The 17,168-nt window shown below is 39.1% G+C and overlaps 1 protein-coding gene across 1 annotated transcript in view; it reads right to left on the minus strand.

Annotated features, from left to right (window-relative positions):
- The window catches only part of csmd2 (CUB and Sushi multiple domains 2), a 689,393-nt gene that overhangs the window by 131,435 nt on the left and 540,790 nt on the right, over nt 1–17,168 (minus strand). The window contains exon 44 of the mRNA XM_072247323.1: nt 1,384–1,572. Within this exon, the coding sequence (XP_072103424.1) occupies nt 1,384–1,572 (189 nt within the window). The remainder of the gene's footprint in view (nt 1–1,383; nt 1,573–17,168) is intronic.

Genomic DNA, 17,168 nt, shown 5'->3' on the forward strand with positions numbered 1-17,168 from the left:
CAGATAAGAAAAATGGGAAAAATATTACTTCAGTGAGATTAATGTACTACAAATCTGTAACATTGTTTCTTAAAGAATGACTAATATAAGAAACGCTAAAAAAACATAGAAAATTGAGCTATCATTGGTTAACAAAATGCTAACAATAATTTGAAATAAAGTTTATGATTTCCACCTCATATAAATGGATTCCAACAGAATACAGACTAGACACACACAATGCAGGAGGAACTCACGAGACCAGGCAGCATCTTTGGAAAAGAGTAAACAGTCAACGTTTCAGGCCGAGACCCTTCATCAGGTCCACAGGAAGGGTTATGACCTGCAGCATCGACTGTTTACTCTTTTCCATAGATGCTGCCTGGCCTGCTGAGTTCCTCTGGCATTTTATGTGTGTTGCTTTGGATTTCCAGCATCTGCAGATTTTCTCATGTTTAGAATACAATCTACTACTGTTGGCTATAGCTTCTTTATGCTCATTTATTTGTCAGTGTTTTCTGTGAACCCACAATCCTTTCGTCAGTAGTATTTCTTGTTCATAAAACTGGTCCCACAGCAGATTCAGTTGGGAAACATTAACTCGGTCTAATGTCCTGAATGATATAAATCAGGTATTGCTTAAAGATTTAAAAGGCTTTCAGGAAACCTTGTACTTTCCATTCTCACCATAGAGGTAAAATTTTCTTCACCTTAATTTTTCATAGTGTGCTTCTTTAGTTTTCAGGACCTTTTTGATCTCATCAAAGTCATAAAGTTTTCAAAATCTTGTACAGCAGGTTAGGAAGAGACTGCCTTATTGAAATATAACTTTATGCAAGTTCATCCATAATATTTTAAAGAACACCAACAAATAATATTAATTTTTGTAGTATTTATTAACAACTGGGCATGATATATGTTCCATTGATTTAATTATGGGTAGTGTTTGGATGAACATATAAAATATTTGATGGACCAATACATGGGAAATTGTTCATTTCTGACTCACGGAAAATGAGCTTATGGACAGTTCTCAGGGGTTTTAAGCCTGTATGCCTCTTAATTGTACTTATAATTTGGAGAGTTTAGACTAGAGGAGTTTGCGACAGAGCTTGTGCAGAAACTGGGCCTCATTTCAGCTTTCAACATACTTTGGACTTAATTCACTGATTATACCCCTATTGGAAATTCCTGCCCACGGTGCAGCAACTTTCATTGAATATTGGCAGCAAATAATAAAACATCTATTGAAAGTAGAGCAACATTTTGCTAAGAATTGCAGACTTGACAAATGTCAAGTTCAGATCAAGTTAGATTTTTTTTTGTTTCATTGTTACAATTGTTAAATCAATTCTACAAGAGAGCATTGATATAATGATGCATGACAGATAATATTTTTCTTACCTTGACAAAGAGGAGGAATGGTATTCCAATTGTAAAATCCTTGGGGGAACCTTGTGCATGTTGCAGTACCTTGTCCAATCAATCGATAGCCTGGATCACAGGTGAATCGCACTGTGCTGCCGGGTAGCCCTCCTGTTGGTGTGTGAACTCTGCCGTGTCTTGGGGGACTTGGTGGGCTACAGTATGGAGCTAATGACAAAACAAAATTACAAACATACTGAAGTAAGTAACACAGAGAAAGCGCCGGAAGAACTCAACAATTCAGGTTGCATCTGTGGAATAGGATAATCTGTCGACATTTCAGGCCAAGACCCTTCATCAGGGCTGGAAAGGAAGGGGGCAGAAGCCAGAATAAGAAGGTAAGGAGAGGTGAAATAGATATTAACTGTCCAGGGAACTTGCTTGTCAAACTCAGCTTTCTAACACAGCAGCTGACACTTCCAGAGATCAAAGAGTTGTTTTCCATTAAGTTAAACTCCCTATCAATATTCTTTGCTGAGCTTCCTGTCATAAACAAGAGCCAGTCTTCAGTTCTTAACGTAAATATAAAGCAGTAATCAGTTTTAAGTTGAAAGGGTTAATTGTGCCGCTGAAGGGTTTCGGCCCGAAACGTTGACTGTACTCTTTACCATAGATGCTGAATTCCTCCAGCGTTTTGTGTGTGTTACCCAGATTTCCAGAATCTGCAGGTTTTCTCTTGTTTGTTATGCTAATTGTGCCTGCATCAAACCAGACAACATTGGCTAACTTATTTAGTTCAAGCAACCTTGCAGACCAGATTGGTACATGTCACTTAGCATGTCAAATACCTGATCTATCAATATTCACAGCATTAATTTTGGGCATTTGCAAACTGTCACCAGATGCTTTTAGACCATCTATGTGAAAAAGTACCTAACAAAATATCACCTGTGTGAAGTTAGCAGGTAGCAATAAACAGTATAAATGCAAGACAGGAGTCAAGTTAGTTAGGAATGGTCAAGGAACTGCAAGTTGAATAACAGAAAGATGCAGTGACTAGAATGTATTCTTCTGCCTTTAATTTCACAGTAATTAACTCTTTCATTTGTCAGGTGTTGGTATGTCTTTTTAGCAGGAATTGCATCGGTGTTTTGGAAACCCTTTGTGTTTTAGAAGTTGTTTTGTAATTTGGAAATCTTTTGTAAGATAGAAAACCTCTGTGAATTTGAAACGTGTTTTAAGAATTGTATCTAAATTTGAAGATGTATTAGTTTAAATATGTTTAAATATTAGATAATACTTAGTTTGCTGGAAGTATCTCCTCCTTGGTAGGGAGCAGGTCTGACACTCAAATAGTGGCCATTGGCAGCTAAGCTTGGCATGGAGGTTAAACAGGGTTGTGATTTTGCCTTTGAAGAGTACATGGCTACAGTATGACCTCCCTTTAGTGAGGGTACCCATTGCTATCTATATCGGATGGGTCTTTCAATCTTTGTTTGAGTCAGAACTTCACAGTCACCAAATCCAATGCCATCACAGAGGGGGAGGAGGGCAATTTGGCAGCAATAGGTGAAGCCAGGTGAGGGGGAAGATGGGTGGGTTGGAGAGTGGGGATGAAATAAGAAAGTGGAAGGAAAATAAGTGGGAGGAATAAGTGGAAGAGGTAAAGAGCTAAAAAAGAAGGAATCTGATAGGATAGGATATTGGACTGTGGAAGTAAAGGAAGGAGGAAGGGAACCAAAGGGAGGTGATGGGCAGGTGAGGAGGAGAAGGGGTGAGTGTGTAACCAGAATAAGAAATGGAAAATTTACTGAAGTAAGTTTTTATTATCATCTAACTCTGGAGATAACAGGGTGAGAAAATGAGTCTGCTCTATGCACTTTACATTAATTCATTGGCAGTATTTGATTTCTTATCTTTTCCCTAAATCAGAGAGTCTCTGGCAGAGCAAAATTATGTGTTTATATGCATGCTTCATCGTGCAATAGCAAGGATACGCCACTCACCATGGCAACATTGCCCTATTTCAAGTGAAACTGTTGTATCTGACAACTTGTTCATCATTTTCTATCACTTTCAAAGATCAATAAATAAGTCACTTTCTGCAGTGCATGTTTTCTTTGCAATAATCAGCATCACTGATTAAATACAATAATGCAATTACATCACACTGAGAATACTGAAGTAATTACATTCACTCTGTACAGTCAAAGGTAAATCAAGCAGAAACAGTGTGTGTCCCAGCAAAAGGGATGGTATTTGGAAGGAAAATTGATTCTTATCCAATTAAAATTCAATTACTAGTGCAACATTATACACATTAACAATACAACATATCATTCCTTGTCAAAAAAAATAAGCTTATCGTCAGGAGTCATTTGGAACTGTGGAATAAGTTTTGATTAACATCTTTTTTTTCCCTGCTGTTCTAGTGATAATTTTCATTTTGGCCATCATTAATGTAGCTTTGAAAGATATCTAAAGTTCTTAATTTACAGTGAATTACCTTTGAATGGGTTAGTTGCTATTATGTAGGCAGCAATATTGCCACCAGCCATGATCTCGTAAACAATTAGATGAATGACCTGTTAATCTATTTTTAATAGACGTTAGTTTAAGAAGATGCTTCTGGAGTTGCTCTTAATTCAGACAGACATGAACATATACTACGTACACATGCACGCTACTGAAGCTGATCCAAGACTGGGTATCTTCAAATCCAAGGAAAGATTCAGAAGACATCTCTGGCAAACAAAATTGTGGTTGTACAAATGCCAGATCATGGCAATAACATACTTACATTATTCTCCACGGCAACGTCTCCTTCACCCTTCCAACACCCTTCAGGTGAAGATGCTATATCTGCCAACCTGTTCATCAATTAATCACTTTCAGAAATCAATAGATCAGTCATTGTTTCTGCACCAAATATAAAAGCAAGGATGTAATGTTGAGACTTTATTCAGCACTGGTGAGGCCACATGGAGTATTGTAAGCAGTTTTGGTTCACTTATCTTAGAAAGGATGTGCTGAAACTGGAAATGGTTCAATGGAGGTTCACAAAAATGACTCCAGGATTGAATGGCTTGTCATATGAAGACCGTTTGATGCCTCTGGGCCTGTATTCATTAGAATTTAGAAGAATGGAGTGTGACCTCATTGAAACCTATCTAACGGTGAAAGGCCTTGATAGAGTGGATGTGGCGAGGATGTTTCCTATGACAGAGAGTCTAAGTCAGAGGGACAGATGGGCGTCCTTTTAGAATAGAGATAAAGAGGAATTTCTATAGCCAGAGAGTGGTGAATCTGTGAAATTTTTTTCACAGATAGCTTTGGAGACCAAGTCTCTATGTATATAGAAGGCATAAAGAGGTTGCTAGATTCTTGATTAGTCAGGGCATGAAGGGATACAAGGAGAAGGCAGGAGACTGAGGCTGAGAGGAAAATTGGATCAGCCATGATGAAATAGGGGAGAAAATTCGACGGGCCAAATGGCCTAATTCTGCTCCTATATCTAATGGTCTTATGGTCTAACTGTTATTTTCTTTTGCAACAGTCATCATGAATAAACTACAAGAATGCAAGAGACTATTTCTTACATTTACATGTTTGTAAGTCAGGTGGGGATAATATTAAGTTGATACATAATTTCATTTGGCATTCTTAAATAGGCTTTATATTGTTTCCTCCTCAACGCAACAGAGGTGACTTTCAAACTCCCCAGTGGAGTTCCTCAATACTAATGAATACAAGTGATCAGCATCCTCACACTGGTCTCATCAGTCAGTAGAGCAGAGCTTGTGAGTGATTTTGACATCAGTTAAATTCCCTTGTCGTCAGAAAGCAAAAGATGCCACTGAAAATTGCAAATTCATCATCTACAGTATATTGAATTCTAAGTTTGAGCAAAGCTCCAACCACAAATTATCCACTTACTGTATATAAAACAAGTTTATATCAGTGCACCTGACAACAGTTTTTCATGGACATTTGCAGTAACTATTTTTCCTTGTCAGGCATGATAACCTTGCGTAGTTTCTTAGCCCATCATATTGCTGCTTATCGCTCAATTCTTCAGCCATGATACAATTTCCTGGTATTATTGCTGCAGAATTAGCTGCATTGGAGGCATGGAGACTACATGGCTACTCAAACAGCACTATATAAGAAAACAGTTCGAGACAACATGTGATACTCAAGTGGAAATGCAACGATGGACTTTGCCTACACTCCTGACAATTCTTTAGGTTTCATTGCACTTTCTAAATATTCTATATTTCTAAATATTCTAGATATTCACCTGGGACTTTCACTTTTGCAGCTTTCACCTGGGGTTTGATGAGTGATCTTTTGCATGAAATAGAATCAAGCTAGCTTCCTCAAAGTTCAAGTAAATTTAATATCAAAGTACGTACGTATACGTTACAACACACTGCCTTGAGATTCACTTTCTTGCAGGCGTTTTAAGGAAAATAAAGAAATGCAATATAATTTGGAAAAAACACTATAAATAATAAAGACTGACAAACAGTCAATGTGCAAAAGAAAATTTTACAAATAATAAAAAAATATAAATATATAATACTGAGAATATAGGTTGTAGAGTCATTGAAAGTGAGTCTTTAGGTTGTGGTGTTCATTCAGCATTAAGGCAAGTGAAGTTATTTACACTAGTTCTGGTGATGACTGTTCTTGAACTTGGTTGTGTGGGACCTAAGGCTCCTGTATGTCCTGCCTGAGAGGGAGATACCCATACCTTTACCTGTACTATCAGCACTGTTAAATTACTGATCAAAGCTGGCAAGCTTAATCCAGAATCACATCACATTTAATTAAGCCCTTGTAGGAACATGATGGAAGCCCACTTTAAGAAGAAAGCAAGATCTTCAGATTACAAGCTTGGATTTTGATGCACCTTCTTAAAATTAGAATTAAACATAAAGTGATGGTGGAACAACATTTCTGGAGAATCCAAAGAGCTTGAGCAGGTGGGCAACATTTCTGTTGATACTTAATTAACGGCAAAGAGATGAAGGCCCCAATAATACAAGGAATCAGTCACCCATTTGACACCTTGGGGGACAGCAACACAAACTGATTTTGCTGAAGACCCACAAGTAACCTGGAATGAGGCTAAAGAAGAAATATTGAAGATATAATTTCTTGGCACTGCCATCACATTAGTTAAGAGTTGGCAAAAGATTTCCTTGCAACAGATGGCAATAATCTGCAATTGCTTCCCTGTAGAATAAGAGAAGGCAGATCTTTTCAAGTACTGCCATGTTGCCATACCCAAACTCTGCAGTCAATTCTATTGAGTAGAATAATGTGTGGTTCAGTCAATTTACATATAGAGCCAACTGGTCTTCCTGGCATATCTTTTTCATCTTCTGCCATCAGATCCTATCAAAAGGATGATTGAAAAACTTTACCCTCATACTGAAATGCAATTACTTCAGGAAAGCATTGCAGTCAATCCCTTGCTGGTTATTAATATCCAATTGGAATGAATGGAATTGATACCATCACCAGCCAGAACTGTTGCCCGGAGGACCTAAAATGAGGCAGCAGTGCAAGTTTTGTAATTAAGTTTAAATTACACACACTCCCTTAGATGTTTTTTGCAACCCCAATGGAATACTAAGGTTTCTGTAAGTGATTCTTAATTGCCATTTTTTCTAATCTAGATCTTTCTTCTTATCTAATCTAAGATGAATGTTCTGTTTCTCCTTCCACAGATACTTGCAAACTTGTTTAGTGTTTCCTGCATTCCTGCATTATCTGAATTTATTTGTCCAAGCCCAAGATTAGCTCATTTCATGAGATTTGCTTTTATATTGCCTTCCAAGCCAATTTCAAATGGCTCTGAGACTATTTGGTTTTTAAAGTGACTCCTTCTTCTCTTGATTCAGTAATTTTATTTCAGTGCTCTGACTCGGTGACCCAGATCTTGGTATGTATCCTCAATGACATCAGACGTGCCAGGCACAGAATACAGTGCAGTATGAGTTCAAACTTTGCCAGCAGTCTTCCTAGATCAATCAACAAAAATATATTTGATCCTACATAAGTCTCAACAGCTATTTGTATTTATGTAACACTTTTGATGCAGTAAGACATTCCACTGCGATTCACTCGAGTGTTAGTAAACAGAACTAGGGACTGAATCATACAAAGATAATTTCTATAGTGGGGGTGTCTAAGACTAGAGAACCCAACCTCAGAACATAGGGGTGTCCATTTAGAACAGAGACGAGGAGGAATTTCTTTAGCCAGAGAGTGGTGAATCTGTGGAATTCATGCCACAGATGGCTGTGGAAGCCAAGTCAATGGATATACTTAAAGAGGAGGTTGATAGATGCTTGATATGTAAGGGCATCAAAGGTTACAGCGACAAGGTGGAAGCATGATGTTAAGAAGGAAAGTAAAACAGCCAGGATTGAATGGCCTAATTCTGCTCCTGTGTCTAATGGTCTAGCTGAAAAGATAAAACAAAAGTGTACTTGGGCATGGAGGCAAGTTTTAAAGAGCAGCTTAACGGAAGGAAAAGGAGAATAGTGGCCATTACAGAATTGTGCCATGGAAACTTGAAGCACAAGGCACAACTGCTAGTAATGGAATGATTATGTCAGGAATTAGGGGAACACAGATAAACAGAGGACTCTACACCTGCTGGGATATATAAAGGTAAAGAAAGAACAGCCATGGAAAGGTTTGAAAACAAGAGAGACACATTGAAAATTCAGATAAGGCTTACATGGGAATTAGAGTACTTCAGTGGGTACTGAGGCGAATGGTGAAAAGGAGAAGCATTTTGCAACACCAGAGGAACTATTCCAATCTCCTGGTTCATGCAAGTTCTCAGCAAGTAGACAAGGGGTGATTGATAAGCTCGTGGCCTAAGGTAGAAGGAGTCAATTTTAGAAAACCTAGCACATTTATTTTTCCTACATTTACAGACTTAGTCTAGTGGTCGTGGAACATACGTATCCCTTCTTTGTAGAAGTCGACGTCTTGGACCTCCAGAAAGTGGTCTATAGCAGGGGCGATTGATAAGTTCATGGCCTAAATTAGAAGGAGATGAGTTATTAACTTCAAACTTTTTGCATTTTCACACAAAGAGCTGAACTGCACGTGCATGCAACGAGAGCAGTATAACCCATCTTCTTCCACCTTAGGCCATAAACTTATCAATCGCCCCTGCTATGGACCACCTGGAGGTCCAAGACGCTCTCGTTACATGCACGTGCAGTTCAACTGTTTGAGTGATAACGCAGAAAATTTGGAGTTAATAACTTATCTCCTTCTACCTTAGGCCACAAACTTATCAATCACCCCTGCTGTGGACCACTTCTACAAAGAAGGGATCTGTACACTCCACGACCGCTGGACTAAGTGCGTACATGTAGGAGGGGCCTATGTTGAAAAATAAATGTGCTAGGTTTTCTAAAATTGACTCCTTCTACCTTAGGCCACAAACTTATCAATCACCCCTTGTAAATGCAGCTAATCTCACCCTGTACCTTGTTTCATTTAAATACTGATCATTCCAGATGTTTTATTCATCATAACAAAATTCAGTTGTCACCGGTGAATATTTAGTCAATCACCTTAAATCCTTTGTCATCAAGGACTTCCATTGATTCTGTCTGGATCTTTCTTCATTTCAATCATCCCTTTCATTTTGAACATTTCCTCTTTACTAACGTCGTTCCAAGGAGAACAACATCAACTTCCACAACCTTTCATCTTAACATAAGTGCTCAGCCACGGACTCATGCTGGTCAATCTTTCCCTGCATCTTTTGCAAGGCCTTCATGCATCTCCAGTGACCAGAGTTGATTGCAGTGTTCCAGTTGTGACCAAACCAACAGGTTGTGAAGGTTTATCCTGAATACTTTTGTCCTTTGTGCCTTGGTTTAACAGTTCTTGTATGCTGTGAGATTAATTTTTTTTTAGATAATTCTCCTGCCACTTTCAACGATTAGTGAACAAATGGAGGATCACAAATTGGTAGCAAATGAGTGAATGACACATGACATAAATTAGAAGTCTAATAGGGTTTGGGTTTCAGGAATAGTCAAAACTGAAAGGAACAGAGTCTTAGATGAGGTTTGTGCATGGTCAGAATTGATTATGTTATGGTAGTGTGTACTGAGACCTTGAAAGTCACCTCAAAGTCAAAAATGATACTAATTGTCTCATATAGTTATCCAGGAGTGGGATAAGTTGATGGTTGCAGAAGGATGATTTTAATAGGGATTGAAAGTAATGTCTGAGGAAGTTTCTGTTTATTCAGTACTGGATGCAGGATGAGTTAACTGGCAACTCAGATACCAGAAGTGTCAACTGATGTGACAATGAAGTGGGCTTAGATGTCAAAAGAACACAGCCAAGACCTGACAGTGAATATTCAATTATATTCCTGAGGGACTAAGTGTAGGAATATAAATGTGAGAAGACAAGGGCAATATACGGGGATGCTATCAGAGGTAAGAGTGTAAGAGCATTAACAGAAGACAGTGCAGATGATTCTTTGGCCATAACTAACTGGATGAGAAAGAAACATAGTCCTTTTCAACTGGACAGCAGAGGAGAAGCACCAGAGCATAATTGTGTAGCCAATCATATCGAGGGCTGTAGTCAGGAGAAGATACATCAGACTTTTCTGTTGTTTTGATTGCATGTGAGGTCACCAGTGACTTTGTGAAGTTGTACAATGGCAGGGACGTTCAACTGATTTTATGTTTGAAGCCCATTAAGATGGATGCTTATGGATTTCAGAGGCAACAGCATCTTTAATGCCTTTTAGAAGCAGAGATTGTCCAGTATTTGCAACAATGCATTATTCAATGAATGCTACGTTAAGAGGATGGGTAATGAAATCCTTTGAAATGAGAGACAGTGGTTAGCAACCTCAAAAAATCAAGAAAATAGGGAGAGTGGGCAGCAAGTTTGTAAGAATGGCATCATGGAACAGGAGATGGACCTCAAGGACAAGATAAGATTATAAACAGTATGAGGGAAGAAATTAGAGAATCCGAAACATGATGCAAGTTCAGGATAATCTCAGAAAGAACCATTAAGTGTAAGTTTAGACAAAGAAAATGAAAGGAAGAAGACAACCATCTCACTAGGTGCTTAGAGTTCTAGTGGCAAAGAAGTCCTTGCGATTTTTGCTGAAGTCAGGAATGGGAGAGTCAGGAGAGGGAAGGATTTGTTTGCTGCAGAGACAATAATTCTAATTCTATTCCTGTCCTCAGGAATACCACTGTCAATCTCTCTTTATTCCAATGTTCATGTTAGGGTTTAACAGGTTAATTAACTTCTGTAATGCTTTGCTGAAACCTCATTGCTCTCCATTCCCCATTATCCTGCCTCAGGAATAGATCACTATTGCTTTAGCATTGTTGGGTCTAGGCACTGGTGGACCCTCCATCCCTTGCAGAAAGATCTCAATAGTTCAAAAATGCAAAGAATTTCCCCCTCCTTAAGGGCAATTAATGATGTGAAATCATCTTTTTGAAGCAGCTTTTTCATCATGTTTTCAGCCATTATGATTAATCCTGCTCTGAGGGTTTGGAATCTGCTTGTCTGTTGTGAAATTTTTTGGGATATTGACAAATAAAAGAGAAATTATAAATGCAAGCTGGTGTTTTACTGGGAAACTTATATTGTCCTTCAATTCTGTGCTTCTGGAAGGGATTCAGTAGAGTCTGATGAACACCTGCTTTTGAAATTGTATATCGTCTGTTTTGGACTCTACAGCTTTGTGCATCAGCAAACATTGTTTCAACATTGGTCTGATCATCACATTGTGTTTAAAAAGGTTGTTAATCGTAGCTGTGACATTGTAATGTGAAATTGCTATCGACCAGTGATAGACTTTCTCCCAGCCTCATCTCACACTGCTGCTTACACTAATACTGCAGATTAATGGCTTTGTCCTTGTGCTTATGTCAGCTATAGATATCAGTACAGAACAATTACATTGGTATCTGAAACACGGATAGACTGCAGGAATATGTGGTTAGGGGTGACGTGTAGAAAAGGAGATGTATTAATTTATCCATACAGGCCTCTTACCCAAATAATACTTCAGGGTGCAAATACATGGAAAAACTAAGGCGAATAACTTGGCCTCAAAAATGCTAATAAAAGCTATAAGTAAGATTTAGTTGTAAAGTTATAAACCAATCCCTGTTCAAATAAAGGCAAGCCACTGACATAGCTATTTCAGCTAGGAACATAAATCAAAGTTGGAATATCTTTATACAGGCTAATAATCTATTTTAATTGATTTCTTTGATAATTTCAAAATCAATTTTCAGTTCTCCCTTTATATTTCAAGCTTTCTAAACAAATTATTCAAGCTTTTTTTGGGTTTAAAAAAAGAAATTACAAATGCGTGTGTAACAAAATATCTGCCCATTCTTTCATATTGTACAGTTCTCTGTTTCAGGACAGAATAGATTTATTAAGAAATTAAAGCAGGTACTGCTGCGATGGTGTTGGTTGTAGTGGTGGGGAGTGGTGGTGGCTAGGTATTAATAATCCTCCAGATCAAGCTTCAGGCATGAAAAATCATTGCTTTAAATCCCTTCTCATCCATTCTACTGCTATCTCACATCTTGTTGAGACAATGTGTTGTGTAACTGATCAATCATGCAAGGAATTGATTGGACCTCCTACATACAGAGGGATTCCTTTCTTTCCCTCTCTCATTTTTTGTTTGTGGGTTTTCAAGTGCACGTTTTCCTCTCAGTGGGTCCATGTTGACGCTCCCATACTATACAGTTGCCCAGCACGTACCATTATTAATATGACTCAGTAAAAACATTTAATCGTACTACTCTGCTGTCGGTCTTGCTCTGAACATATGTAACAGTATTAAAGTCAGGTAAGTAAATCTTGCAGATTCTTACTGCATGAGTCAAACCAAACTTATTTCACAACCTGTCATTTCTACCTTTGCTATACCTTGCTGTTTATAAGGCAGATTGATGATGTCCTTGACTTCAATGCATCCCCCAGTGCAAAGACTAATTTTTTGATAGCAGAGAATGGAGGAAAACACACCAATGTCTGTTCCTGTTCATGCTACTTGAAAGCATGGTGTCACCATTGGGTGGAAACTCTGATGAGAAGCACAAAAGGCGGGAGGAGAAGATGGCAGCGCACCACACATGCGCAGCTCTCCGGTGAAAAATGATGTCGTATCTGTTAAATAGGGACCGTGCACAATTTCTGATTTGATGGAGACAGACGTGAAAGCACAGAGGAACATCTGGAGAAGTTTCTGAAACGCCTGTCCGCTGCTGTCGTTACTGTGTGGTCAGGAATCTTTCGGAGGGTAGGCCTCAAAATCCCCGGCCTTGCCTGCTTTTGGCGACTGAGAAAGAGGTCGAATCACTTGGACAGAGATGGTGCTCAGTATTCGGTGTTGGAGAGCTGATCAGAGCTCGAAATGTTCGGATGACTCAGAGTCGGATTTTAGTCGGCATAGCAGGGAGAGTTTTTCTTCTTTCCTTCTCCCATCAGCGTGAAATGTGGGACATTTGAGAAACTTTGAACTTCACTGTGCTCATGGACTTCATCAAGTTATGGTATTGTTGCACTGTTGTAACTATATGTATAATTATGTGGTTTTGTCAGTTTTTTCAGTCTTGGTTTGTCTTGTGTTTTTGTGATATCACACCGGAGGAAATAATGTATCATTTCTTAATGCATGCATTACTAAATGACAATAAAAGGGGACTACGTGTCTTCATAATCTAAAACTTCAGCTCAGAATCTAAAAATTCACTGTTGCTGTAAGAAAATTGGAGCTTAGTTGAGCTGAAGAATAGAACCACAAGGGCAAATAGTTTCCAGCATGGCAACTTAATCTTGCCACCAGAGCAACCTCATCTGCATTAGAGTCTAGGCTTTGAAATTAAAGAAATGCTTGTACAAGCTTTTTACGTGCACATTCATTAAGTTTTTGAGGAAAATGCAACATTTTCAGAAAGGTTCTTGCTTTAATTAGAAAAGTTACACTCTCTGCATAGACAGGTTATACTCAAAATAGTTCTGTACAAAATGAAATTATACCTGTGATCTTGAACGTTTTAACCTCCTATTGTAGTCGTACTATCAGATGATGTATGGGGCTGGCCTTTTATAGTTTTTGGATGACATTAGCAGAAGCTTTGGATTACATTCTCATACAGAACTTTCTGTATAGTATAGAGTGGAATTTCATTGTTCGTTTCCCTACATAGATGCTGCCTGACCTATTGAGTTCTTCCAGCATTTTGTGTGTGTTGATCCAGATTTCAAGCATCTGCAGTTGTGTATCTCCATCCAGAATGCAGGTGTGTCAAATGATTAAGGCGGCAAATAGCTGGCTTCTTCACGAACAAATGAAATTTAAACGTAAAGAAGGCAGAAATCTTATCATAACTGTATGGGCGCTGGTTGGAACATACCAGAGGGAAAGCTTATTATCCTTCTCTTCCTATTTAAGGAGGGATAGACTTTAATTGGAAATGGCTCAGTGACAGTTCATTAGGCTAATTTTTGGGAAGAAAATGGCTCCTGATATATAAAGATTGGTAAAAATTCCATCAAGTTCAGAAAAATGAGAGGTGATTCTACTCAAATCATTCAAAGTCCTGAGAATGCTTGAGAAGGAAGATGCTGAAAGCCTATTTCCCCTTGTTAGAGAATCAAACAAAAGGAGGCTTGTTAGGGAAAATATTACAGCAGTGCTCAGGCAGGACAGATTAGAGGGCTTGTCTACTGAGTCCTTATGGGTGGAGCTGAGAAACAGGAAAGGTATGGCCACATTAGTGGGATTGTATTACAGACCACCCAATAGTCAACGAGACTTGGAAGAGCAAATCTGCAGAGAGATAGCAGGCAACTGCAGGAAACATAAAGTTGTGGTGGTAGGGGATTTTAATTTTCCATACATTGATTGGGACTCCCATACTGTTAGGGGTCTAGATGGTTTAGAGTTTGTAAAATGTGTTCAGGAAAGTTTTCTAAATCAATATATAGAGGGACCAACTAGAGGGGATGCAATATTGGATCTCCTGTTTGGAAACGAATTAGGGCAAGTGACAGAAGTCTGTGTAGGAGAGCACTTTGGTTCCAGTGATCATAACACCATTAGTTTCAACTTGATCATGGACAAGGATAGATCTGGTCCTAGGGTTGAGGTTCTGAACTGGAAGAAGGCCAAATTTGAAGAAATGAGAAAGGATCTAAAAAGCGTGGATTGGGACAGGTTGTTCTCTGGCAAAGATATGATTGGTAGGTGGGAAGCCTTCAAAGGGGAAATTTTGAGAGTGCAGGGTTTGTATGTTCCTGTCAGGATTAAAGGCAAATTGAATAGGAATAAGGAACCTTGGTTCTCAAGGGATATTGCAACTCTGATAAAGAAGAAGAGGGGGTTGTATGAAATGTAGAGGAAACAGGGGGTAAATCAGGTGCTTGAGGAGTATAAGAAGTGCAAGAAAATACTTAAGAAAGAAATCAGGAGGGCTAAAAGAAGACATGAGGTTGCCTTGGCAGTCAAAGTGAAGGATAATCCAAAGAGCTTTTACAAGTACATTAAGAGCAAAAGGATTGTAAGGGATAAAATTGGTCCTCTTGAAGATCAGAGTGGTCGACTTTGTGAGGAACCAAAGGAAATGGGGGAGATCTTAAATAGGTTTTTTGTGTCTGTATTTACTAAGGAAGCTGGCATGAAATCTATGGAATTGAGGGAATCAAGTAGTGAGACCATGGAAACTGTACAGATTGAAAAGGAGGAGGTGCTTGCTGTCTTGCGGAAAATTAAAGTGGATAAATCCCCGGGACCTGACAGAGTGTTCCCTCGGACCTTGAAGGAGACTAGTGTTGAAATTGCGGGGACCCTGGCAGAAATATTTAAAATGTCGCTGTCTACGGGTGAAGTGCCGGAGGATTGGAGAGTGGCTCATGTTGTTCCGTTGTTTAAAAAAGGATCGAAAAGTAATCCGAGAAATTATAGGCCGGTGAGTTTAACGTCAGTAGTAGGTAAGTTATTGGAGGGAGTACTAAGAGACAGAATCTACAAGCATTTGGATAGACAGGGGCTTATTAGGGAGAGTCAACATGGCTTTGTGCGTGGTAGGTCATGTTTGACCAATCTGTTGGAGTTTTTCGAGGAGGTTACCAGGAAAGTGGATGAAGGGAAGGCAGTGGATATTGTCTACATGGACTTCAGTAAGGCCTTTGACAAGGTCCCGCATGGGAGGTTAGTTAGGAAAATTCATTCGCTAGGTATACATGGAGAGGTGGTAAATTGGATTAGACATTGGCTCGATGGAAGAAGCCAGAGAGTGGTGGTAGAGAATTGCTTCTCTGAGTGGAGGCCTGTGACTAGTGGTGTGCCACGGGGATCAGTGCTGGGTCCATTGTTATTTGTCATCTATATCAATGATCTGGATGATAATGTGGTAAATTGCATCAGCAAGTTTGCTGATGATACAAAGATTGGAGGTGTAGCAGACAGTGAGGAAGGTTTTCAGAGCCTGCAGAGGGACTTGGACCATCTGGAAAAATGGGCTGAAAAATGGCAGATGGAGTTTAATACTGACAAGTGTGAGGTATTGCACGTTGGAAGGATAAAGCAACGTAGAACATACAGGGTTAATGGTAAGGCACTGAGGAGTGCAATGCAACAGAGGGATCTGGGAATACAGATACAAAATTCCCTAAAAGTGTCGTCACAGGTAGATAGGGTCGTAAAGACAGCTTTTGGTACATTGGTCTTTATTAATCAAAGTATTGAGTATAAGAGCTGGAATGTTATGATGAGGTTGTATAAGGCATTGGTGAGGCCGAATCTGGAGTATTGTGTTCAGTTTTGGTCACCAAATTACAGGAAGGATATAAATAACGTTGAAAGAGTGCAGAGAAGGTTTACAAGGATGTTGCCGGGACTTGAGAAACTCAGTTACAGAGAAAGGTTGAATAGGTTAGGACTTTATTCCCTGGAGCGTAGAAGAATGAGGGGAGATTTGATAGAGGTATATAAAATTATGATGGGTATAGATAGAGTGAATGCAAGCAGGCTTTTTCCACTGAGGCAAGGGGAGAAAAAAACCAGAGGACATGGGTTAAGGGTGAGGGGGGAAAAGTTTAAAGGGAACATTAGAGGGGGCTTCTTCACACAGAGAGTGGCAGGAGTATGGAATGAGCTGCCAGACGAGGTGGTAAATGCGGGTTCTTTTTTAACATTTAAGAATAAATTGGACAGATACTTGGATGGGAGGTGTATGGAGGGATATGGTCCGTGTGCAGGTCAGTGGGACTAGGCAGAAAATGGTTCGGCACAGCCAAGAAGGGCCAAAGGGCCTGATTCTGTGCTGTAGTTTCTATGGTTCTATGGTTCTATGGAGGCATGATGTAGAAAGAAGGCTGAGGGGAGTTTCTTCTCTCACAGGGTTTTAATGTTTTTTTTATTATGGACAACTGTGGAGACAGAGATTAAATACATTCACTGCTGCAAGAAAGAGATCTTTTGTGTATAAGGAAACCAATGTCTATAGGGGATAGCCAGGAGATTAGAGCTACAGCCAAGATCAGAATACCATGGTTGAGTGACAGGCAGGATGAAGAGGTCATGTGACTCCTTTAACTTTTGTCTCTGATGTTCTTATGAAAGAATATTATGGGCATGCATAAAAGGTAAGAAAAAATAAATTATTTTCAATGGAATGGTGGTTTTTTTATGAATACTGATTGTATTGGCTACATTTTGGTTGAATTGACAGGCAGATTTATGGGCCCCTTTCATGTACAGAACTGGA

The sequence above is a fragment of the Mobula birostris genome, chromosome 30 (assembly GCF_030028105.1).
Source record: "Mobula birostris isolate sMobBir1 chromosome 30, sMobBir1.hap1, whole genome shotgun sequence".
Lineage (NCBI taxonomy): Eukaryota > Metazoa > Chordata > Chondrichthyes > Myliobatiformes > Myliobatidae > Mobula > Mobula birostris.